Source organism: Corythoichthys intestinalis, chromosome 3 (genome assembly GCF_030265065.1).
Source record: "Corythoichthys intestinalis isolate RoL2023-P3 chromosome 3, ASM3026506v1, whole genome shotgun sequence".
Lineage (NCBI taxonomy): Eukaryota > Metazoa > Chordata > Actinopteri > Syngnathiformes > Syngnathidae > Corythoichthys > Corythoichthys intestinalis.
Genome location: NC_080397.1, coordinates 60,499,678 through 60,524,040, shown reverse-complemented (window position 1 = coordinate 60,524,040; position 24,363 = coordinate 60,499,678). Strand labels below are relative to the sequence as shown.

Genomic DNA, 24,363 nt, shown 5'->3' with positions numbered 1-24,363 from the left:
CTTTTCTTTTGAAGTGAACGGCATTTCTTAACCTGAAAAGATAGAAATGCCAAATGTTACACACAAAAACTTGACCGTTTCTACACAAACTGTGTTTCAGGTTAAGAACACCCTGTAAATGCTTAACAAACTGTTAAATACTTCAGAGTATTTCTTGGCCTGCAGTACATGCACAATTTAGTAATTAATGCTCTTTGGTTTGTAAGACTAAGCACTTGTTTACATTGAGGATTTTCCTGCCAGCGAGAGATAAATGTCTTACCCAAAGGCATTATGGAGAGGTATTTTCCACGGAACTTGCTGCCAATGGTGATTTCCTGCCACAAGGTCCAGCCCCGTTGGGAAATCACATGATGTGCAGCTGCAGGAGGGTGATGGCTCACCTTATGAGAATAGCGGTCAACGTAAATGCCATATGAACAATTAAGAACATAACATATCTGTATGATGTTGTGATCTTACCTGCTCACACAGTGAGCGGTAGCCAAACTCCTCGAGGCGGTCAAGCTCATAGGTCTCCCCCAAGAGCGGGTTAAAGGGCTTGGCTGTCCGGTGAACTGTGGTGGAGTAGGAAGAGACGGAGAAGGCAGCCACTAGACACATCTGCTCCAGCGAGGAGTCGCAGCGCGCCGCCTTATCCAGAAGCTCATGATACTCCAAGTCTTCGGTCAGACGCTGCAGCATTGATAGAGGCTCATTGAAGTTCACCTGCAGATGCAGAAGATGACAAATATAAATAAGGTAAACCGAGAACACACTGTTCAGAAACAGAAGAAAACAGTTTCGCTTACAGGCATGGGAATTTTGGAGAGCTCCTTGCCGATACAGTTTTTCATGATGCTCCACAAATTGAGGGAGTAGTTAGGCTTGTCTGGAACACGCGTCCGCCGTTGTCTGCGCGGCTGCAGCTCCTTCCCTGACACATCGTTATAGCTCGGAGACATCTGAGAATGCAAATAAAGAAGTGGACTGTATAAAGTTTGACAAGGCAAAGCTTGAAAGGAGAAAACAAACTGGTAATGAGCAAGAAAGAAAAGGGAAAAGGAGACAAGTCGGTGAGCAAAAAGAAGCAGCACTCGGGGTGAGAGAGAGGTAAGTGAAAGGAAACCATACCACAGGGATTACAAAAAAAGAAAAACATCGAGGACCCAATTTACAAAAGTTTTGCTTGTGCAAATACAGTATGAGTGCAAACAAAGTTGGATAATGTACCTGGGAGGCACCCAGGAATGTGTCTTCCAAAAGACAAGTTTAAAATTTGTTGTCACAGGGCTCCAGACTAACATTTTTGACTATGAGCACAGTGGCCCCTAACTATAGGGTACCACGGATAGAAAGACACATACCGTATTTTTTCATAGTTTGGTTATAGCGCCACTGTCATATAAAGTGTTACCAAATACCATTACTAGCAAATAATGACACAACTGGAACAGTAACTGAAGAAATAATTAGCGCGGAACATGAATTTTGATTGTTATTTACATCTGTAGCACTGCAATGCATGCTAGGAGGCATGTTTGAAAATAACAGTGTTGACAGCAGGTGGCAGCAGAGTTTGACTGTCTCCCCCAAGGGAGCAGTGATGGCCAAATGAAACTTCTTGAAGCTTTGTAGCCAATTGGTTCGAAGCTTCATGGTGGTTCATTAGCTCTTATGACAGTCGTATGATGCCACTGTCAAATAAGGTGTTACCGGTTAAAATCTTTTAGTGTACACGCCCCATAATACAGTGATGGCAGCTGCGGCTTATAGTCCATTGCGGCTTATCTATGAACAAATGCTGTTTTCGTGCCAAATCGGGTGGTTGGCGTCTTATAATCAGGTGCGACTTATAGTGCAAAAATTACGGTACATGGAATCAAGCTTCTTGAAGACACATAAAAGTTGAAGATTTTAGTGAAGAAAAAATATATATAACATTGAAAAAAAGTATTTTCATAAATATTGACAAGTAGTTCAGTTTTATTCAAATTTTACAGGCATGCGACCCAATAAAGTTTTTTTTTTTTTTTTTTTTGCGCACTCAATAAAGCTTCTTCTTGAACAGGTCACAGAGCTGCATCACACACAACGTCACACAGCCTACTCTTACGCCGTTTGCGCGCTGCTGTCACTTCTACTCACAGAGACGCCGACTCATCCGAAGAAAACAACGATAAATATGGCTCATCTTCTTCCTTGAGTTAATGAAGTAATGCATTAGCTTGCGCTAAATTTAGTTTTAGATTCATTCTGCACGTTTCAAAGTCGGTCGCTCAATCCAACCGGCCGTTGCTTGCTTCGCATGCCTCCCTTTCCTTAGTTGGCACCTCGCTCGGAAATTTATTAAAAATGTTCACATTCGGTTCGTCCTTCTTGACATCACAACGCCTCTTGGGATATCTTTTGTGCTGCTTTCGGTTTTGAAAAAGGACAGGAAATGATGGAAATATGGAGATAGATACATGGTCCATGCAGCGTTTTAATGCATATTTATGAGTGCAATAAAACTATAAAACTCAAATGACATTATCTCCCGTTTTACTTGGTCGATTGACTTCAAATAAAAACTGATGTGGACATCAACTTCCGCACTTTCAAATGAGACCAACCAGCGGCACGTGGGTGACATAATTACAGCGTGACGAAGCTTCAAAGACGATATGCGTAAATGCGTTGCTGCAGACACGTTCAGTGTTAAAGGGTTAATCACGTTAAAATATTTGATGCATTTAATGCACATGCCCCGCTCAAACAGATTAAAATGACAGCACAGTGTCATGTCCACTTGTTACTGTGTTTTTATGGTGTTTTGTTGCCCTCTGCTGGCGCTTGGGTGCGACTGATTTTATGGGTTTCAGCACCATGAGCATTGTGTAATTATTGACATCAACAATGGCGAGCTACTAGTTTATTTTTTGATTGAAAATTTTACAAATTTGATTAAAACGAAAACATTAAGAGGGGTTTTAATACAAAATTTCTATAACTTGTACTAACATTTATCTTTTAAGAACTACAAGTCTTTTGATCCATGGATCGCTTTAACAGAATGTTAATAATGTTAATGCCATCTTGTTGATTGATTGTTATAATAAACGAATACAGTACTTATGTACAGTATGTTGAATGTAAATATCTCTCGTGTCTGATCTTTCCATTCCAACAATAATTTACAGAAAAATATGGCATATTTTAGAGATGGTTTGAATTGCGATTAATTACGATTAAATTTTAAGCTGTGATTAACTCGATTAAAAATTCTAATCATTTGACAGCCCTAATTATTATATTATATTATATCAATTTTTGAGCTTCTAAAGAGTTTCAATTATGCTTGAACCTTACCCGGATTAGCCCGCTATTTGGGATCTTTGTAGATCAGTGTAAGCAGTCGTTTACTTGGGTGAGCAGAAAGCAATGAGCCAAAATGATAAGGTCCCAGCAATGCTGAGATATCATGACAAATTCACACCATAGGGGATCAGAAATACTACCAAGTTAGACTCATTGGACAGAAGAAGAGTCTTACGTGATCGTCTTGGTTCCAGTCGTAGGAATTGCCTCCAATTGCTCCACTCAAACTTGTCTGAGATCGCCTGGAATGGCCACAAAGAAAGCCATGGACAATAAATTTAAACATCAAGAGAGTGGAAGCAAAATGCATGTGAAATTCAGTGATGTTTGTGAAGACATATAAATAGCAAGAAAAGCATTTGAATGCCTTCAAAGACATGTGAGACAGACCTGTGCTGTGTGTTGTCTGTGGCAGTCACTGTGATAAATGCAGGGGAATCCTCCATGGCATCAAAGTACTCAGTATCCTCATCTTCGTCACTCGCCTCTCCTTGGAGCGGCCTCTCACTTGCTTCTATGAGGAAAACAAACATATTGTAGAGAAAAAGCTAACCAAACCCAAACACAGGAGGTGGGTAGTAAAGCTAGGAAAAAATATCATTTGGCGATATACAGTAGCACCATCTTTTATGTCCCAATACTAAGGATTGATACTGTAGATACTTCTAATGTGCTGTGGCAACGCAAGCCAACAAACTAGAGATGCCCCGATCTGATCAATCTCAGTCCTGCTGCTTTTCATGGTCCGCAGTGCACTAGAGTTTGCTTGTTAAAGTAACGATGATTGACAAGCGTTGGAAGCTTTTGATCTTGCCAGAGAAGCCTGGAAGCGCTACCTTGAAAGACGCCGCAAGTGTCAATCATTGTTGAGCTTGTTTAACACTAGCGGTAGTGTGCTGTGGCAACTCATTGCGTAAGTGAGAGGCTCTTCTCAACAGCGTGAGTGGATTTGAGTGACTGACTATGAAGAATTTAATAAAGACAAGTATTTGTATGTATGTTTAAAGTGTCTGTGACACAAAAAAGCATTTGTATTTCATAGTACACGCAGTATTTTATGCTCCTGAATGAAATGGACCATTTGGATGTGTGCAGAAGCGGTCGATATATTTATTCAATTTTTTGAATCCTGAGCTAGGAAAATGAGAGACTTCCGACTGCTGTCTCGGATTGAGGAAGAAGGCAGAAGTGACGTTGACGGGATACAGCATCTTCACTATACAGTCATACTATTGTATGCAAAAGGAATGCTGATTAAGCAGATTTTGCAGATTAATTTGTCTATTTTTTGTATCACGCCAGCCCAGTGTGCTGCAGGATTTTGTTGCTACACCAGGGAGAGTGCTGTGAGGCTTTTTGGATTTCCAAAAGATTCTATTCACCGCTCTTGCATTTTTCAAATCCTAAATCTTCCTCCTCCATTGGGCTGGATTCTAAATCCGTTAAAATCGCTACTTTGCTGACGTCATCACCCAGATGGCGGCGCCAGAGCGCTATAATGACAGGAGGTGCTCAACGGCAGATTGAAAGACTGATTTCTAGTCATCTGCGCTTTGCCAAATTTTTGTATAAAGCCGAATCGTCTCAAAATATGACTTTAATTCACATAATAATGTTATTTAAGATTTTTTTAATGGTGTAACATGCACTTAAAATTACTTTTTTTTGGGGGGGGGGAGACACTGTTTTTCGGGAGCTTTACTCACAACGAATACTTTTTTACTTGTACTTGAGTACATTTTTGGATGACTAGTTATACTTTTACGTGAGTACTTAATTAAAAGTAATGCTACGCTTGAGTAAAACTTTTCACTACTCTACCCACCTCTGCTAAACACACACAATGCACGCATCATATGGGAACCTCTATGCATTCTAACAGGTTCAGGAATGAGCCTTACTGTATAATCATGTACACATGGCCCCTAATTAGGAAATAATCATCTTAGTAAAATTGGCAATGCTTCCACTGGTTAACAAGCCTGGATGATGCATGCTCCCCGGGACTTCTTTCTATACTGGCAAATGCATTACATAGAAATGTAATTATCTGCATTATACATTTTGAAGGATTACATTTTTATTTTACTAACATTGAAAATGTTTTTAAAAGTTTATCACTACATCCAAAATGTTAATCAATTTACTAATAAGCATCCAGGTGTAGAAAGAGCAAAAAAACAAAAAATGCACAGAACATAAATATGTGCCAAATTTACAATCAAATCTTGAAACAATTAGTGCTGCAACAATCAATCAATTAACTCGAGTAATTCAATTAGGAAAAAAAAAAATCTTTGCAATTTTGCTGCTTTGAGGATTCATTTAAAGCGGGGTTGTAATGGTTTGTTTTGAAAGTGGTTGCATTTAGTTTATATTCATTTGGGTGGATACACTCCCCTCTAGTAGCAACAGTGAATATGGCATAACTCTAGTGCTGCTACAATTAATCGATTAACTCGAGTAATTCGATTAGAAAAAGCTGCTTCGAGTATTCGTTTAACGTGGCATTGTAATGATTTGTTTTGAAAATGTTTGCATCTAGTTTGATTGATTTAGGTGGATACACTGCCCTCTAGTGGCAACAGTGAATATGACATCACTCATTTTACATGGCTGAATCCAGCTGCTCCTTGTTAAGACCAACATATACGTTTTTATATATTTATTCGTAATTTAGTTTATATGTGCATTTAGATGTTTTTGTGGAAATATGCATTTGAAACATTTGTTAAGAGCATTGTAAAAAAAAAATTAGCATTTTATAGCATTTAAGCTGTGGAGTTTTGCTATGTAAATTAGCCAGTTGTTCGAAAACAGGTAAGTACACGTTAATATCTCGTTAAAATCGTGGCGTCTTTAATTATGCTCTCTCATGCTCTTGCCTCCAGTTGAGAGTTTTTCCGTTTACTTTTTTTTTTTTAAATGCCCTCCTCTTCAAAAAATTTCTTCCCCCAGAAAATTAAGATTTTAAGCTTTCCAAAGATGTATCACACGTGCATATAGGACAATTTTGAAATTTGGCCAAATTGGTGTTCTAAGACCGGAACTTCAAGTCACCTGAGTGTTGTCCGCCGTATATTTAGCCGTTTTTTTGTTGAAACATCTGGTTGAATGATTTGTTAAGCGCACTGTAAAAAAAAAAAAAAAAAAAAAAAAGACTTAGCATTTTATAGCATTTAAGCTAGCGGACTTTTGCTATGCAAGTTAGCCAATTGTTCATTTGTTGTACTTAGATCCTCATTTATTTATTTTTTTAACCGTTTGAGGCTAAGCTCAGGTAATTAAATTTTTAAACACACACAAACAAAAAAGCTTACGCATCATGTAAAAATTCAATAAACTTTAGTGAGACAACTTCACTTATTGGTGAAACAAAAAATTTTGGTAAAACTTGACAGCCATTACACTGAGTGTCCTTCAAAATACCGCCAGGGGCCACCCTAATAATGCTATTATTATGATATTTTTTAAAAAGCGATACTGGCTAATTGCGGCAAACCTGACAATCTCTCACTGCAGATATTATGTTGCCAGCAGAGTTACAGGTACCATGTAAGGCAGCAAAATTTCTAAGTAGGATGAAATAAAATACCATCTATCCAGTTTGTATATGGCGGAAAACACAGACAAGACTGCAAAAGCAGTTTCTGCTCTTGCACTCCTCTTTAAAAGAAACTGCTGTATTTTAAGACAAAACAACTGTTGTGTTTGATAGAACAATGTTTATATGCTGCCATAGCAGATTCATGGCGCATGAAGCCCCCGAACTATTTTTAATTTGTCCGTTTTACCCTGAAAACCCCTGTTTACAGACGTCACGCAACCGCTTCTGTTTCAACCCAGCCATAAAACAAAGATAATTAATTATATTATTTATTATTCAAATTTTCTGTCGTTTTTAGCTTAGAATCATTCATTGGTGTCTCATATTTCGTTTAAAAACAAAAAAAACGACTTTAAAAAATTATTCACTCACATATTTTAAACTTTTAAACAAATTATGTCACAATGAAAAAAAATGGCGTCTGTAAAAAAGTCAGATATCTACCTCATAACTATCACTTAAAAGTTTTTTTTTTGTTACTGTCGCATTTTCGCCGATATGTTAGATGATAAATAATTGATCCAAACAAAAAAGTTGAAAAAAAAAAAAAACATTTAAAAGGGTAAATATATGAAAAAGAAAATCTCGACCACTCCTTGATGTCTGCCATTTCTGCATTGCGACCCTTGTTATATTACCATGTTTCACCCATAAAATCCCATAAAAATCCAGATGTGGCCATTCACAGCTGTGTCTTGACACTCAGTGATACATGCTACATGGAGTTTTTGGATCGAAACAAAGTAGGTACGCGATAATATCTCGTTAAAGTCATGGCGTCTGTAATTCTGTTCTCGCATGCTCTCACCTCCAGATAGGGTTTTGCTGTTTGAAAAAAAATTTTTTTTAAAAAAATGCACTCCTGCTCAAAATTTTCTTCCCCCATAAAACTGAGATTTTAAGCTTTCCAATGATGCATCACACATGCATATCGGACAATTTTGAAAGTTGGCCAAATTGGGGGTCTCAGAGCGGAACTTCAAGTCACCTGAGTGTTTTTCGCCATATACCGGTAAACAGGTCATTCAAAATCACATGATTAGCCTGTGAAGTGAATAGAAGCAATAGAAGCAAGTCAATACGGCTCACCCTTCTTGTTGGTTGGTGCACTGGGTGTACTGGATGAAAGCGTAGGTCCCGCCCTCCACGCGCGCTCCAAACTGTTGTGCTGCTTGGCTAACTGCTCAATAGTCTCCTCCAAGTGGGCACGCTGCTCACGCTCATACTGCAGTGCCCGTTGCCACCTCCTACTGTGGGTCTCAGCTAGGTCCAGAAAGTCTCGACAAGCCTGAGGCATTACAGACGGAGAAACATTGTCAGTTGTTATAACTTGCAGTCCTCTACTGTACAACATTTCTATAAGTGGTTGGCGGATCGATACAAATATCAATTAAAATCGAAACCATGTCAGGAGGAGTCACGGCAGCTGTTTCGTCTAACAGTCGACAGCTAGGTCACCGGCCTTTCCGCTTCGATTTTTCTGTGGAGAAGGCGCACTTTCCTCCACAAAGTGTAACTTCATTTTAATTCAAAATTTTTGGGATTGTCTACAATTTATGATATTTTCATTAGCTTCTTTACTGTAAGTTAAAACAAATCCAGAAAAAAATCACCATCACGAGTTTTTTTCGGGGTTTCTTTTTTAATAGAAAATGAATGAATGATTGAAAATGTAAGAAAATATACAAGATTTTTAAATTTACTAATAACAATGGTCATCATTCTATTATGTAATTTTTAATTACCTTAAACCAGGGGTGGGCAAACTATTCCACAAAGGGCCGCAGTGGGTGCTGGTTTTGGTTGCAACCCATTAAGAGGACACCTTTCCACCAATCTGCTGTTTTACAAGTGCAATCAGTCAATTGCAGTCAGGTGCTTCGCATTTCTACTGAAACCGCATTGGTTAAACTATCTGTGCTGGGTCAGTTGGAACAAAGACCAGGACCCACTGCGGCCCTCGAGGACTGGTTTGCCCACCTCTGCCTTAAACCCTAACCTTTAAAATTGAAATACTGCGTAAGAAAAATATCACAAAAGATTTTTTTTTTTGGGGGGGGGGGGGGGGGGGGGGAATTGAGACTCAACTCTACGGCGCAACTGGATTTACTCGGTATTAGATCTGTGGTTCTCAATTATTTTCTGTTAGCCCCCCCCCCCCCCCCCCCCCCCACACACACACACACACACATACACAACCACTCAACCCTCTGCCCCCACTATACAGTGGTATGAAAAAGTATCTGAACGTTTTGGAATTTCTCACATTTCTGCATAAAATCATCAAATGTGATCTGATCTTTGTCAAAATCACACAGATGAAAAAATTGTCTGCTTTACCTAAAACCACCCAAACATTTATAGGTTTTCATATTTTAATGAGGATAGTATGCAAATGAATGAATGAATTTATTGTCATTGTCATCATCATCAAAATCATTGACACTTTTAGAATGTGGAATTTTACCCGAAGGAAAGACGAAGACAGACAAGAAAGACGGGAAAAGCAGATGCTTATCGAAACCCCATCCCCCAACAGCCCGGGATGCACAAACAGCATATTGTGTATCAGTCCAGTCATAGTCTTACACATTTCGTTCAAAAGTCATTGATTGCCATGGAATTTCACATATTGTCGATTTGAGTGAGTTCATAGTATCAGTTGATGTCCAATTAGTTGAAAGGAGGGAAGGCCTGGGGTGCTATGGAGGCTCGCATGTGCTGTATCCGCTTCAGGAGATTAGTCATCATCCTCCCTTGCCCGGTTTGCTCGTGCGAGTCTCTCATGATCACGCAGCTCCGCGTCGATTTTTGTGACCAGTTGAGCGGCGGCGTCACTTAGCGCTGCTTGTTCCCTCGTCACCTGCGCCAATTTGTCGCCGTTGTGACGAGCAACCTCCAATATCTCATGGAGTTGGTTCTTCGTCCTCATTGAGAATCGGCGAACCCAGAGGGCACCAAGAAGCAACAGGAAGGCAAGAGCCATCAGAGAGCCGAAGATGAATAGGTCCTCGACGTCCTCTATCTGGAGAGACGTAAGGCATAACGGCCTCCATTTACCCCAGGCATCCTCCACATAACCAGACGTGAAGGTGCTGGCTGGACATGGGCGTTGGCTTGGTGTCGGTCGCATCGTAGAAAATATTTTATCCATAGAACTCAGTGCCCAATTTACAAGTTCCATTTTGTCGCAGGTCAGACACAGCACTCACGTTGCAATGGCAGCTCAGTAATGTGATTTTGCTGAAGGGCATATCCTAAGCGCAAGTGTTATGTCTTATTCTCTGACCCTGACATTTAGTCATCCTTTGCTGTGAGAACATCTTATCTGTGATGTGTGTGCGTTCTGCAGTTACGATGGATTTTGGTCAATGTACTGTTTTATTATATTTTGTTTATACATTTTTTTGAAGTAACTTAAAGAATTTATATTCGTTAGCGCTGCATCACATGTATTCGATAGGCGAGCCCCAGTGTTTACAATCGAGAACGATTTCATTGTCGCCCTAATGGTCTGATAGGAAAACATTCTGTTTCCTCTCAGATCGTAGGAGGATTCTCTTAGTTGGAACAATGCTTGCAGGTTAGTCGGGAGACAGTTTGTGCTGGCCTTGCACATCATTTGAGCAATTTTGTAATTAAACTGGTCATGGAATTTTATAGCTTGGACTTGATGAAAAGTTCATTGGTATGTGCTCTGAACGGTGCTCCATGAATAATTCTAATGGCTTTTTTTTTTTTCAAGGATAAAGAGTGGGCATAGATGTATTGGATATGTGCGTCCCCAGATCTCTAGGCAGTAATTGAGGTGCGGCAGAACGAGTGCGCAGTATAGGGTTTGGAGAGCCCTCGTATCTAGCATGTTTTGAACTCTATAGAGAATCGAGATGCTCCTAGCGAGTTTGTTGCGCAATTGCTCCACATGCGGCTTCCAAGTTAGGCGGTGATCAAGAACAATACCTAATACTTTGTGCTGTTGTACTCTTTGTAACACAACATTATTTATTTGTATGTTTAGGTTCTCATTCAGTCCTTTTCTTCCAAATAGAATGTATTTAGTCTTCTCGAGGTTCAGAGATAATTTGTTTGCATCGAACCATTTTTGCAGTTTTGCTAATTCTTCATTTATTTGTATAGATAGACTGTGTGGGTCCTTTCCAGAACAAAAGATGTTGGTGTCGTCCGCAAAAAGTACCATTTTAAGTAGTTTAGATGCTTGATGTAAGTCATTTATGTATAGGATGAATAGTTTCGGTCCCAGGACAGAGCCTTGGGGCACGCCACATGTAATTAGACGTGTAGATGATCTGCATCCATCATATGTAACATATTGAGAACGACTTTCCAGGTAGCTTCTCAACCAGTTTAGAACGATGCCTCGCATTCCAAGTCTCTCGAGTTTGTCCAGTAGGATATTGTGGTAAACAGTATCAAAGGCTTTTTTTTTAAGTCCAGGAAAATGCCCACTGAGTATTCTTTTCGGTCAACAGCATCTGTGATCAGTTCTACAGACTCTGCTATGGCCTGCGCCGTGGAGTGGTTTTTTCTAAACCCGTATTGGCTATCATATAATAAATGATGTTTTGTTATGTATTTGTCAAGTCGACTGTTGAAGAGTTTTTCAAGAATTTTTGATAGCTGAGGCAGGATGGAGATAGGTCTGTAGTTGTTGAACTCATGTGGGTTCCCACCTTTGAATATTGGGATAACTTTAGCAATTTTCATTTCATCAGGGAAGATTCCTGTCTCAAAAGATGTATTAAAAATATGAGTTACGGGGAGCAGTATTTCATTATGAATGCTTTTAATGAGTTTCATGTCAATTTCCTGCAGGTCAGTGGAACCTTTGTTGTCGCACTGCATAATTAGACTCTTTACCTCAGACGCCAGTATTGGTTCCAAAAACATGGATTTTAGAATGGGGTCAGAGCACTTATGAGTAGTTACAGGGGGAATTTTCCCTGCTAGTTTAGGCCCAACAGTTACAAAGAATTCATTGAATGTGTTAGCAATCTCTTCTTTGCTTCTCATCTCACTGTTATCTCCATAAACGAACTCAGGGTAAGATTTCCCTGACTCCCTATTTCTTTTTATCATCCCGTTTAGTATTTTCCATAGTCTGCAAGTATAGGTTTTGTTGTCTTCCAGTAAATTGCAATAGTATTGTTTTTTACAAGCACGCAAAATGGAGTTAATTTCTGTATTTTTTAAATACAAATAATGACAGAAGGGGGAAAAATAAGTAAGTGAACGATCACATTTTACTTTGGTCCCCCGCCCCACCCCTTAGCAGCAATAACTTCAACCAGACGCTTCCTGTATCTGCAGATCAGTCTGGCACATCAATCAGGACTAATCTTGGCCCATTGTTTTCTACAAAACAGCTGTAGTTGAGTCAGATTCCTGTGATGTCTGGCATGAATCGCTGGTAATGCCACAACCCCATGTTCAAGTCTGGACTTTGACTTGGCAACTCCAGAACATGTATTTTGTTCTTCTGTAACCATTCTGAAGTTGATTTTTCTGAAGTTGATTTACTTCTGTGTTTTGGATCATTGTCTTGTTGCAGCATCAATCCTCTTTTTAGCTTCAACTGTCTGACAGACGGCCTCAGGTTTTCCTGCAAAACATCCTGATTGGACTTTGGAATTCATTCTTCCATGAATAATTTCAAGTTGTCCAGGCCCAAAGGTAGCAAAACAGCCCCAAATCATGATGCTCTCTCCACCATGCTTCACGGTGAGGACGAGGTGTTGATGTTGGTGAGCTGTTCCATTTTTCCTCCACACGAGTGGCTTGTGTGTTACTAACAAACAATTCAACTTTGGTTTCATCAGTCCACAAAATATTTTTCCAAAACTTTTCTGGAGTGTGCAAGTCTCTTTTTGTGAGCATTAAACGAGCGACACTGTTTTTTTTTTAGACAGCAGTGGCTTCCTCTGTGGAGTCCTCCCATGAACACCATTCTTAGCAATAGTTTTAGAGATATTGGACTTTGCCAGTGATGTCTGTAAGTCTTTAGCAGACACTCTAGGGTTCTTTTTTACCTTTATGTGTATTCTGCGCTGAACTCCTAGCGTCATCTTTGGTGGACGGCAACTCCTTGGGAGACAAGCAACAGTGCCAAACTCTCTCCATTTGTAGACAACTTTCTGACTGTCGATTGATGAACATCCAGACTTTTAGAGATTGTTTTGTATCCTTTCCCAGCTTAATACAAACACACACCGCTTACTTCAACCGCACTTCATGTTGTTCTGTCTAAACCGGAAGACCATAGCAGTAAATGTCAAAGATGGCGCAGAACATGTTTCGCTCAGGAAACTTGTCTATAAAGTTATAAAGTAACTTAAAAGAGTAAAGCTCGTTTTCTCCATGTTCCCCAGAAGATATTGTAACAAAAAAAAAGGGAACAGAGTGAAAAATGAGCTACACTTTCACCCTCTTTGCATGGGAGAAGACTTTTGAGTCATGTGGGGCATCATTATTCCTACTGTGCTGGGCCTGCTGAGCCAAAAAGGTTACTTTGGATCACACAGAAATAACTTGTCAGCATTTGTTGGCGCTGTATTGTATGCCTGATGTTCCTGCCACCCAGTAAGCACAGAAGTAAATGAATCGGAACGCCTTACATCTGAAAACACACAATACGAAAATGTCATGTGACAGCGATTAAATGAGAGAGGGCTCCACTCCATTACAATTTAGCATTTTTGTAATAGTGAAAGACTCTAAATTGTTGTAATGTCAGTGGGTATATGAATAAACTGCGCTATTGATTACTATAATGTCAGTTTGCCGCAACGATTAGTCGATTAAGTAAGTAAGCTGCTTCGAGGATTAGTTTAAGCACGGTGATGGTTTGTTTTGTGTTTGCATTTAGCTTTATTGATTTGGGTGGATACAACGCCCTCTAGTAGCAACAGTGAATATGCCATATCTCGTCTAACTGAATCCAGCTGCTCCTTGTTAAGGCCAACATAAGGTAAATTTTTGTTTGCGCTAATGTTTTTTTTAAAATGCATTTGTAATTTAGCTTATTGGTATACAGTAATCCCTCACTAATTTGCGCTTCAAACATCGTGCTCCGAGTCCATCCTGGATTGTAATTTTTAAAATCTAAAAATGAATAAATACAGTATTTTATAGAGATGTACCGCTACCAGGGTAGCGGCAGTTTGTTTGTTAAAGTTAACGATGACTGACGGATGTACAAGCTTGGGAGCACTGCGCTTCAAAGTAGCCAACTTGTTTTGCTTGTTAAACGTGTGTGTGTGTGTATTAGTGGGCAGCGTGAGCAGATTTGAGTGGACTCACTCAATGAAGCATTTATGAAACATGTTATTCTTGTTTAAAAATAGTTCGATGGGACAGTAACATGTTAATGATTACATTTTTGAAGTGCTTGAAAACCATTTATTAAAATATACAGTGGTATGAAAAGGTATCTGAACTTTTTGGAATCTCTCACATTTCTGCATAAAATCACCATCAAATGTTGATCTGATCTTTGTCAAAATCACAAAGATGAAAAAACAGTGTCTGATTTAATTAAAACCACCAAAACATTTATAGGTTTTTATATTTTAATCAGGATAGTATGCAAACACTAACAGAAGGGGCGAAAACAAGTGAGTGAATCATCAAATTTAATATTTTGTGCCCCCTTTGGCAGCAATAACTTCAACCAGACACTTCCTGTAGCTGCAGATCAGTCAGGCACATCGATAAGGACTAATCTTGGCCAATTCTTCTCTACAAAACTGCTGTAGTTCAGTCAGATTCCTGGGATGTCTGGCATGAATCGCTATCTTTAGGTCATGTGACAGAATCTCAAGTCTGGACTTTAACTTGGCCACTCCAGAACGTGTATTTTGTTCTTCTGAAACCATTCTGAAGTTGATTTAATTCTGTGTTTTGGATCATTGTCTTGTTGCAGCATCTATCATCTTTTTAGCTTCAACTGTCTGACAGACGGCCTCAGGTTTTTCTGCAAAACATCCTGATAAACTTTTGAATTCATTCTTCCATTAATGGTTGCAAGTTGTCCAGGCCCTGAGGAAGCAAAACAGCCCCAAATCATAATGCTCCCTCCACCATGCTTCACGGTGGGGTTGAGCTGTTGATGTCGGTGAGCTGTTCCCGTTTTTCCTCCACACATGACGTTGTGTTTTACTCCCAAACAATTCAACTTTGGTTTCATCAGTCCACAAAATTTTTGCCAAAACGTCTGTGCAGTGTCCAAGTGCTTTTTTTGCAAACATTAAACGACCAACAATATTTTTTTAGAGAGCTTTGGCTTCCTCTGTGGAGTCCTCCCATGAACACCATTCTTGGCCATAGTTTTACATATAGTTGATGTGTGCATATTGATACTGGACAGTGCCATTGATTTCTGTAAGTCTTTAGCAGACATTCTAGGGTTCTTTTTTTTTACCTCTCTGAGTATTTTGCTCAAAAAGGCTCACACACCTCTCCCTGGTGCAGCAAAAAAGCCTGCAGCACACTGGGCTGGAGTGATGCGAATAATAAACGAAACAATCCGCAAAATCAGCTGAATCTGCAGTCGTTCTGCATACTGTAGTATTGGCTGTATACTGAAGATGTTTATTTCGCTGACATCACATTCACATTCGTCGTAAATTCAGGAACTCACTCATTCTCATGGCGCGGGATTCAAAAAATTGAATATATCAATCGCTTTCGCACACATCCAAGCGGTCCATTTCATTCAGGAGCATAAAATACCACGTGAAATATGAAATGAACATACATTTTGCTGTCATAGGCGCTTTAAACAGACACTGTATTTTCATCTGTGTGATTTTGACAAAGATCAACTCACATTTGGTGATTTTATGCAGAAATTCCAAAAGGTTCAGATTAGTGCTGCAACGATTAATCGATTAACTCGAGTATTCGATTAGACAAAAAGATTTGAATTAAATTTTGCTGCTTCGAGTATTCGTTTAATTAAAGTGGCGTTGTAATGGTTTATTTTGAAAGTGTTTGCATTTATTTTTATTATTTTGGGTGGCTAGTGTGCCTCATTTCACATGGCTGAATCCAGTTGCTCCATGTTAAGACCAACATAAGCCAAGTTTTTGTTTGAGATAATTTTTAAAAATTCATTCGTAATTTCGTTTTGTGGTATATTTTGCCGTTTGTATTTTTATTTATTGTGGGAATATGTGTCTGAACCATTTGTTAAGAGCATTCTAGCATTCTTAAAAAAAAAAAAAGCGTAGCGTTTTATAGCAATTAAGCTAGCGGACTTTTGCTATGTAAGTTAGCCATTGTTCTTTTGTTGTCCATAGATCCTTATTTATTTATTTTTTTATACCGTTTAAGGCTCAGCTCAGGTATTTTAATTTTTCAAGTTCCTTATCCGATTACTCAATTATTCGAACTAGCTAGTTCATTGATTAATCGACTACTAAAATAATCGATAGCTGCAGCCCTAGTTCAGATACTTTTTCATACCACTGTATTGTCATTATTATTCAAATAAACATGCAAAGACATAAAACAAAACACCAATGACAAATACTGTACGTAAACTTTGGTTTAAGCAGAATTTTAAAACATGCCGCTTATATTTTCCCCTTTCCTTCATCATATTATTGTCACAGTGTTGGTGAAAATAATTTTTCATGTTCTGCATAAAAACAAACAAACTGATAAGACAGAAACGACTGTCGAAATGACAGAAATCTCAAAAATATTTCCCACTTCAGATTGAAGCACAATTTCATCTTACCTTCAGTTGATCAAACATGAAGAATCTCAACCACAGGCGTCATGATTCAATTTAAATGCTAAAGATGCATGTGAGGTTGCACTTCACTTCCTTAGACACGGCTATGAAACCAACAGCCATTGAAAAAGACTTACGCTAGTTCCACATTTTTATCGCTGAGTCTCCAGTTCTAGTGCAGACTGCATGTGACGTCCAGTGGCGATAGAGGACAAGGTTAATAAAGGTTAAAAACCAGTGGGTGCATATCGGAACTGGTGCCGTTGGTACGAAAATATGACACTCAACTGACATTTAAGGACTCGCTGAACTGGCAACCATTCCTATTACTCACTAAGTACACACACTTAGAAGGCATTTCCTTACGCGCACGTGTGGGAAGTTACGTCGCACCTAAATGGACAAAGGTGACATCTATAGTCATACTACAGAGATCATTGCATGTCCACAGACATTGGCACCAATGCTCTGGCAGCAGCATTTGCAAGACCAACCCCACAGCTGCAGGAGTCCCTGCATTCTGTAATCTTAGATGCTTCCACTTCAAGACAGTAATTTAGATGTATGAGAGTAAAATGACCACAAGGGGTTTGAGCTAGCATTGCACTCTTGTCAGAAGCACATTCTTAGTAAACTAATGGCATTATAATCGCTTTAAAAATCCAGGAGGGTATTCCCTATGACTTAACCAGTTGATTGAAATGTCCCCTGCTGGTTGGCAGACGATATTGCAACAAGTAAGATGCAGTCCTGTCTGGAAATGATTGTTTTTAAATCGGTTTAAACTAAGCATTGCTAAATGATTTCAAGAGACACAAAAATGTGCATAGTTATCAAAGCATTTAAGAAGTATGACACTCAACACACCTTGTGCAGTTGTCCGCTTAGAGTGGAGTCTGTAACTGCAACCCAGAAACCAGAGATACTGAGCAGTCTGGGGGGGCTCAGTCTGAAAGAGGGAAAGGGGCTAATCCCCACCCTCTCACACACCCACATCATATTTAGTGTCATTACTTCAACACCATATGGACTAGGGCTGCAGCTATCGAATATTTTAGTAATCGACTGAAAATTCTATCGATTAATCGGATAAAACTTTTTTTTAGGTAAAGAGCAATTATAAATATACATGAGAAAAAAAGACATTTAATCCAATATTGAACCGTCTTCAGTCGATCAATGTCTTTATTTTCGATGTGCATTGTTGAAAACAGCCAACAATTACATCTAAAATGTGACTACAAAAAAATTCAGTGCTTTCACTCAAAAAACTTCTAGATCTTATAACAAAAAAAAATAATTTTTTTTTAAAACATATTGCTTACCTAAAAATGTAATTCCGCTTGATAACACACATCACTTGAAAGCTACGTGTTTTTCCCATGTGTTTTAATTGAATTTCCATTTGTGTTAAGCTATTTTTAAGTTCTAGTGAAGTTTTAAGGTAGTCTAAACCAGACATGTCCAAAGTCCGGCCCGGGGGCCAAATGCGGCCCGTGGTCAAATTTCATCCGGCCCCCAGCCTCTGTCATAAAATCAATAACATCTCGCCCGCACACAGACTTAATAAATTGGTCAGCAGTACTGCCACCAGCATATGAAGTAGCTTACACACTAAATGCTCCTCCTCATTTACCCACTAAAAGGCAGCAGCACTCCAGGCAACATTACCCCGTATGACCCTTTACTCCCAATTTTCTAAAATGGCGACAATCAACAAAAAACAGTTGACTGCGAAAGGCCAACGCTTCAAGGATAGGTGGAAATTGGACTATTTCTTCACTAAAATACGCAACAACTTGCAAAGAGACAGTCGCTGTTTTTAAAGAGTTCAATGTGAGGCGATATTACCAAACAAGACACACTGATACAGTATGTACGACAAGATTACAGGGAAGATACGCAGCGAGAAATTTAAGCAACTTGAAGATAGTTTAAGTTCACAGCAGCAGTATTTCGCAAGAACCCGAGAGTCGAAAGATAGCGCCACAAGGCGAGATTGTTGAAATTATTAATTTAAAAAAATAATGAAGCAAATGTGACACACAGAATGGCTTGCTAAAATTTGCTTAAATATTAAAATTCTACGTAAAGGTAGTCAGCCAAGGTCGGCCCCCCACATTTTTAAGACACCAAATCTGGTCCCCTTTGCAAAAAGCTTGGACACCCCTGGTCTAAACTGTAAGTACTGATAGGATTTTGAGTTTTTGCAGTGTTCAAAATAAATGTATGATACTTGCTGTATTGGAGCACATTAGGGACTAGTGCTACTTGGTGTTTTATTCAGCAATGATTACTGAGCTAAAACTGACAGTTAGCTTTATTATGTTTTAATTTTACACCCTTATCACTCTACAGCGCTGTGTTTTTACAGATTAAATAAAGCCTGTATGTAAGACGCGTTAGCCACGCATCGACAGTGGTCATAATCAATAGAAACCTAGCCCTCCGAAGGGCTAACGTTACATGAGTGAGTGACAGTAACGTTATATTTATTAGCGCTAAGAAGTGTACTGCTTAAAGATGGCGGCCGTTTACAAACGCTGCCCAGACGCGGCCGAGTCTGTCATTTCACTTCTAGTCCTAAATGCATGCGATATCTAAACGGCGTCGTTTGTAGCAGCTGTCGGCTGCAGTAAGTTGTATTTATTTTATTCTTTTTATTGTTTCTTCCTTTACGCACGTGACATCAGCGCGTTGTCCCGCATTAAAAGTAGTCGGAGCAAAACGTGATGCTTAGAGCTGGCAAAATTAAACGATTCCTCAAGGTGAATAAAATTACTCGGATCAGTTTTTAAACTCGAGTTACTCGAGTTGCTCGAGTATTCGTTTCAGCTCTAATATGGACAATAGCAGAATGGATAATAGTTTAAATTCAGGTGCAACTCTTGTCATGCCGCTACTTATCAAATGCAAAATTATTGGATTGCAGGCTGTCTGATATTTTGCACCAAATATACAATGATTACACGATATGTGCATATTTTGATTAGAAAGCTGAATACACATTAAGCAATATTTCAAAAATGAGATATTTGATCAAATTAAGGTTCCAATACAAAATACATAAAGTTTACATTAGGGATATGCACAACTAGTCATTTTATCGTTTAACTGCCTACTCATAATTAAATGTTTCTACGGAGCCCCTAAAGGGACATTGGCAGAAATAAAATAAATTTAAGCAATCTGGTGCGCACCAGAAACTATCTGATAAACATTAACATTTTATAGCTTTTAAGCATTGGCTAAGCTAGCCAATTGTTGCATTGTTGCAATTTGCTAACTTGCATAGCATACGTTTGCTAGCTTAAATGCTAAACAATGCTAATGTTTACAACAATTGGCTAACTTGCATAGCACAAGCTTGCTAGCTTAAGTGCTATATAATGCTAATTTTTACAGCAATTGGCTAACTTGCATAGCAAAAGTCCACTTGCTTCAATGATATCCAATGCTAACGTTTACAACAACTGGCTAACTTGCATGGCAAAAGTCTGCTATATTAAATGCTAAATAATGCTAATGTTTACAAAAATTGGCCAACTTGCATAGCAAAAGCCCGCTACTTCAAATGCTATCCAATGCTAATGTTTACAACAATTGGCTAACTTTAATAGCAAAAGTCCGCTAACTTAAATGCTATCCAATGCTAATGTTTACAACAATTGGCTAACTTTAATAGCAAAAGTCCGCTAGCTTAAATGCTATATAATGCTAATGTTTATTACAACTGGCTAACGTGCATAGCATTAGCCTATTGATAATGTGAACGTAAATGCTAGGCTAACCCTACGAGTTACATTTAGTGTGTGATAAGGGTGTAACGGTACATGTATTTGTATTGAACCGTTTCGGTACGGGGTGCTCGGTTTGGAACGGAGGCGTACCGAACGAGTTCCTGATGTAATGTAACCCTTACTTTTCGAGGCTGTGAGTCGATCGGGTTACAGTTTCTTTGTGTAGATTATATTTACCCCGTCTTCTCTACGATAATGAGGACCAACACGGACAGTATATAACCCAGAAACGTCAACGGCGCGACAACGTGCCCGCCGCGAGAACGCAGTGTCAATTAGCCAATGCACACCAGTCGCAGTGCGGACGCGTGTTAGACGCGTCCCAGAAGCGGCTCAACGCGACGCACGCGAAAAGAACGGCAGAGTTTATTATTTGATTCGAGACGCGGCCCTCCTGCGACAATACTACTAGCTAGCAGACCGGAAGTCACTCATGTAAAAATACGGTGGATCCGGTTGATTTTTAAACTAATATGCAATCGTAACCCACTTTTTGAGTCCATCAGATCTCTTGAGTGGTAGATCAGGGCACAGTTGACTTTTCTTTGTTGATTTACTGCTGTCTTCTCTGCTATAATAATAACCAACACGGCCCCGTGTTCAATACAAAATCCTCCTTCCAAAACAAAACAAGTAGGAACTAATATTCACATAGGAACTAAAGTTATACAACATAAAATATACAGTACATATATATATATATATATAATTTTTTTTCTTCAAGTCATCATTTATTTATTTGTTTTCACACTGCATTTTTCCATCCAGAGTGAGGGGGCACACTTTAAATATATTAAAGTGATATAGGCATCTTTGAGTGAACTTTAAGTAAAATTCAAATATCTTGAGGCCGGGCTGAGTGTCCTCTTTTTTGGAAATCAGAATATGGTCACTAGAGGTGTGCAAAATTTCCGATTCTTAGATTATTCGCGATTCGGCCATGGAAGATTCGAGAACGATTCACAAACATCCAAATTCCGATTATTGAAATATGCCAAGTAAAGCGGAAGTACAACACACTCAGCGCGCCGCCCGGTCCTTGGGGCGCAACGAGGAAGAACGCAGCGAGAGTAGCTAAACATCATGCTTCTTATTACCCGGCCCCTAAGGTAATGCAAATGCTCAACTCACGGCTCTAGTTCAACTCATGCCACGAGATTAAAAAACCCAACAACATACCTGACTGCTGCCGAAAAGCTGCTATAAAGTACGTCATCCACATAATGTAATGGTAGATATCATTTATATAGGACTAGATGCACAATTGATTCGGTAGCGTGAGCAGCACATCTACAAAAAGCTAGATGCAGGAGTTAGTAAACGGCCGCCATCTTAAAGCAGTACACTTCCCTGCAAGGCTGTTGTAGCGAACCTTCCAAGCAAACCTAATTAACTTTTTATCTAAAATACTCCTAAATCGGTAAAATATTGACTTGAATCTATCTTTAAAATAGTTTTAAAACTTTCACATGTCGAAAATAGACAAAAGGGAAATTATGGAATAACGGGAGCAATTTTAACAACTTTAACAGTTGATTCACAACATTAAATTGATTGAATGTTGTTTAAAGCTGCTGTTACAGAATGGGGACTGGAGTTTTTTATTTACTGTTATTTTTGTATATTTGTTTACTGCTATATGTTAACTTGATACTGAAATAGTAGTTTGGTTTAGCCTGAGAGGATTTTTGAACAATTTTGGAACTAATGTACAAAACATTTAATTAAAAAAAAAAAGGGGGGGGGGGGGGTGCATCAATAATCGTTTTATAATCGAATCGGAGCCTCTGAATCGTAATCGTAATCAAATCGTTAGGTGCCCAAAGATTCCCAGCTCTAATGGTCACCCTACTATAGCGCGTTTTCGTCTCGTTCTCATCTTGTCAGACGAAAACTGGCATTAGTCTCGTTATGTTTTGGTCATCTAAAACACGTTTTTAACTTGTTATCGTCTCATCATCAACGTAAAAAAATTGTTCGTTGATGAAATATTTTTATTATTGTCATCGTTGATGAAAAAAACACTTGTTCTAAGAACCGGAGAGAATGGATTATCAACAGTAGATGCTATGTTTTTGTTGCCTCATTTGCCCGAAACACCCAGAGTGCATTTGGCAAACTTATTCGTTCATGTGTTAACATTAGGTTACTCACATTGATCATAGCATTGGAAGTGATACGAAAGAGGGTGGCTCGCTCATTGACTGCCTTGATCTTCTCCCCGCCCTCCACTGGAACTTTCAGGCCTTCAAGCTCACTTAGAGATCGTTGCAAGGCGGCCCCGTGCTTGGCAATCAAGTCATTGCATGTGCTGAGGTCATCGAGCTTGCTGATGAGTATCTTTAAAGTTCCCTGAATCTCACTGCGGTCCGATTGGGATCCCGGATCCTCGTCTCCTGAGTCATCTGGAGGACAAAGTAGGACATTTATTTTAACAAGTTTTGCTTCAGATATTTTTGCAGCATAAAGCATCTGCACAACCTCAATCTTATGACACACACACACACTTCCCGTCACAGTTATGCTGACTCTTGTAGCTACCATTTGAAATAAATATTCAACCATTATTGCTCAATTAAAAGCGCTGCCATTGTCATATTTTGTTATTTCTTCATCAAGACTAGGCATGTGCCGGTTACCGGTTTCAAGGTGTACCATGGAATGAAAATGTTACGATTTCACAACCACGAAAATTTTCTGTCATACCGTAATGCGGTATTAGCAATTTTTTATGTCCCAAAAATGCAGCAAGAAATCCAGCTACCGAAAAGAAACAGATGGCATGATTGACGCACCAAACTCTCGCAATCAGTGCTCCCGGACAGTCCAGAACAAATGGCGGGACACTCTGTCCCAACACAAGGAACACCAGAGAACGCCTGATATCCAACTGATAACACGACTGACAAGACTTCAACAGCCCCTTTGATGCTGAGGTGGCAAAATCCACAACCCTAGTTGCCCGGACAACAGTAACACCCGAATCCTCCTGTCCGATCCACAAACAAAAGACTGAATGTTTAACTAATTGTGGTCATTTTGTCTCAGGAACCTTTTGTTGACGTGTGTTATGGTGACCTTGGAATGAGTTTGCCTCCTCGCCTGAGTCTGTTTCGCCTTTCTGTTTGATCGCCGTCGACCCGAATAAATTGTCAACTTGTTCTCGGTGATTCTTCTTTAAACCTTTCAAAATGGAGTCAGTACAAAGGGTTACGACTAAGGTGAACGCGCACCAGCCGAACCGCTGGACCCGTGCTGGCGCAGCTCCAACGACCCGGGCCGGCGAGACAACGACAATTCGGCCAGAAGGTCAGATTCCATCATTCTCCAACATGATTTCACATTTACGTGACCATCATCCGTCACTTTACACAAAATTTAAGTAAACGCTGTCATGAACGTTTCCCACCAGCTACGAGAGTTCACTCCAGCATGTTTAGTGTGTCTAGCCATGGTAAAACAAATACTACAACGTAAGCTTGTTCACAAGGCAGATAACGTGGTTAGTTAGCATGCCAAGACGGCTAACTAGTTTCGTCTCTACCATTAGCCTACTTTTGTAAAGTCTTCCGCCATTGTAAACATCTGCTCAAAATAACATTTTCATAATACAGCCTGTGGTGTTTTTTTTTTCTCTCTGGTGACTTTCTGTGTTGAGAGACGGTGAGTGTGTGTTTAATGTGTAAATAATGATTCGAGTCATACACACGCGCACACGGTGAAACCGCTGTATTTTTGTTTAAGGTTATCATTAAGGGTGGTAACCTCTTGGTCCCTCACGATACGATACAAAGCTCACGTAACGATGATCTCACAATACAGCGATAAGACGATACATTGGTCAGGAAAACATTCTGGAA

At 39.4% G+C, this 24,363-nt stretch overlaps 1 protein-coding gene across 4 annotated transcripts in view; it reads right to left on the bottom strand.

Annotated features, from left to right (window-relative positions):
* Positions 1 to 24,363, bottom strand: part of osbp2b (oxysterol binding protein 2b) — a 131,519-nt gene that overhangs the window by 20,031 nt on the left and 87,125 nt on the right. For 3 of the 4 annotated variants that reach the window (XM_057831282.1, XM_057831284.1, XM_057831285.1), the window contains 7 exons: positions 22,658 to 22,908; positions 8,036 to 8,234; positions 3,730 to 3,853; positions 3,515 to 3,581; positions 792 to 944; positions 463 to 708; positions 263 to 383 (listed from right to left, as the gene is read on the bottom strand). In XM_057831282.1, the coding sequence (XP_057687265.1) occupies positions 263 to 383; positions 463 to 708; positions 792 to 944; positions 3,515 to 3,581; positions 3,730 to 3,853; positions 8,036 to 8,234; positions 22,658 to 22,908 (1,161 nt within the window). The remainder of the gene's footprint in view (positions 1 to 262; positions 384 to 462; positions 709 to 791; positions 945 to 3,514; positions 3,582 to 3,729; positions 3,854 to 8,035; positions 8,235 to 22,657; positions 22,909 to 24,363) is intronic. The other variant, XM_057831283.1, reaches the window with a different exon arrangement.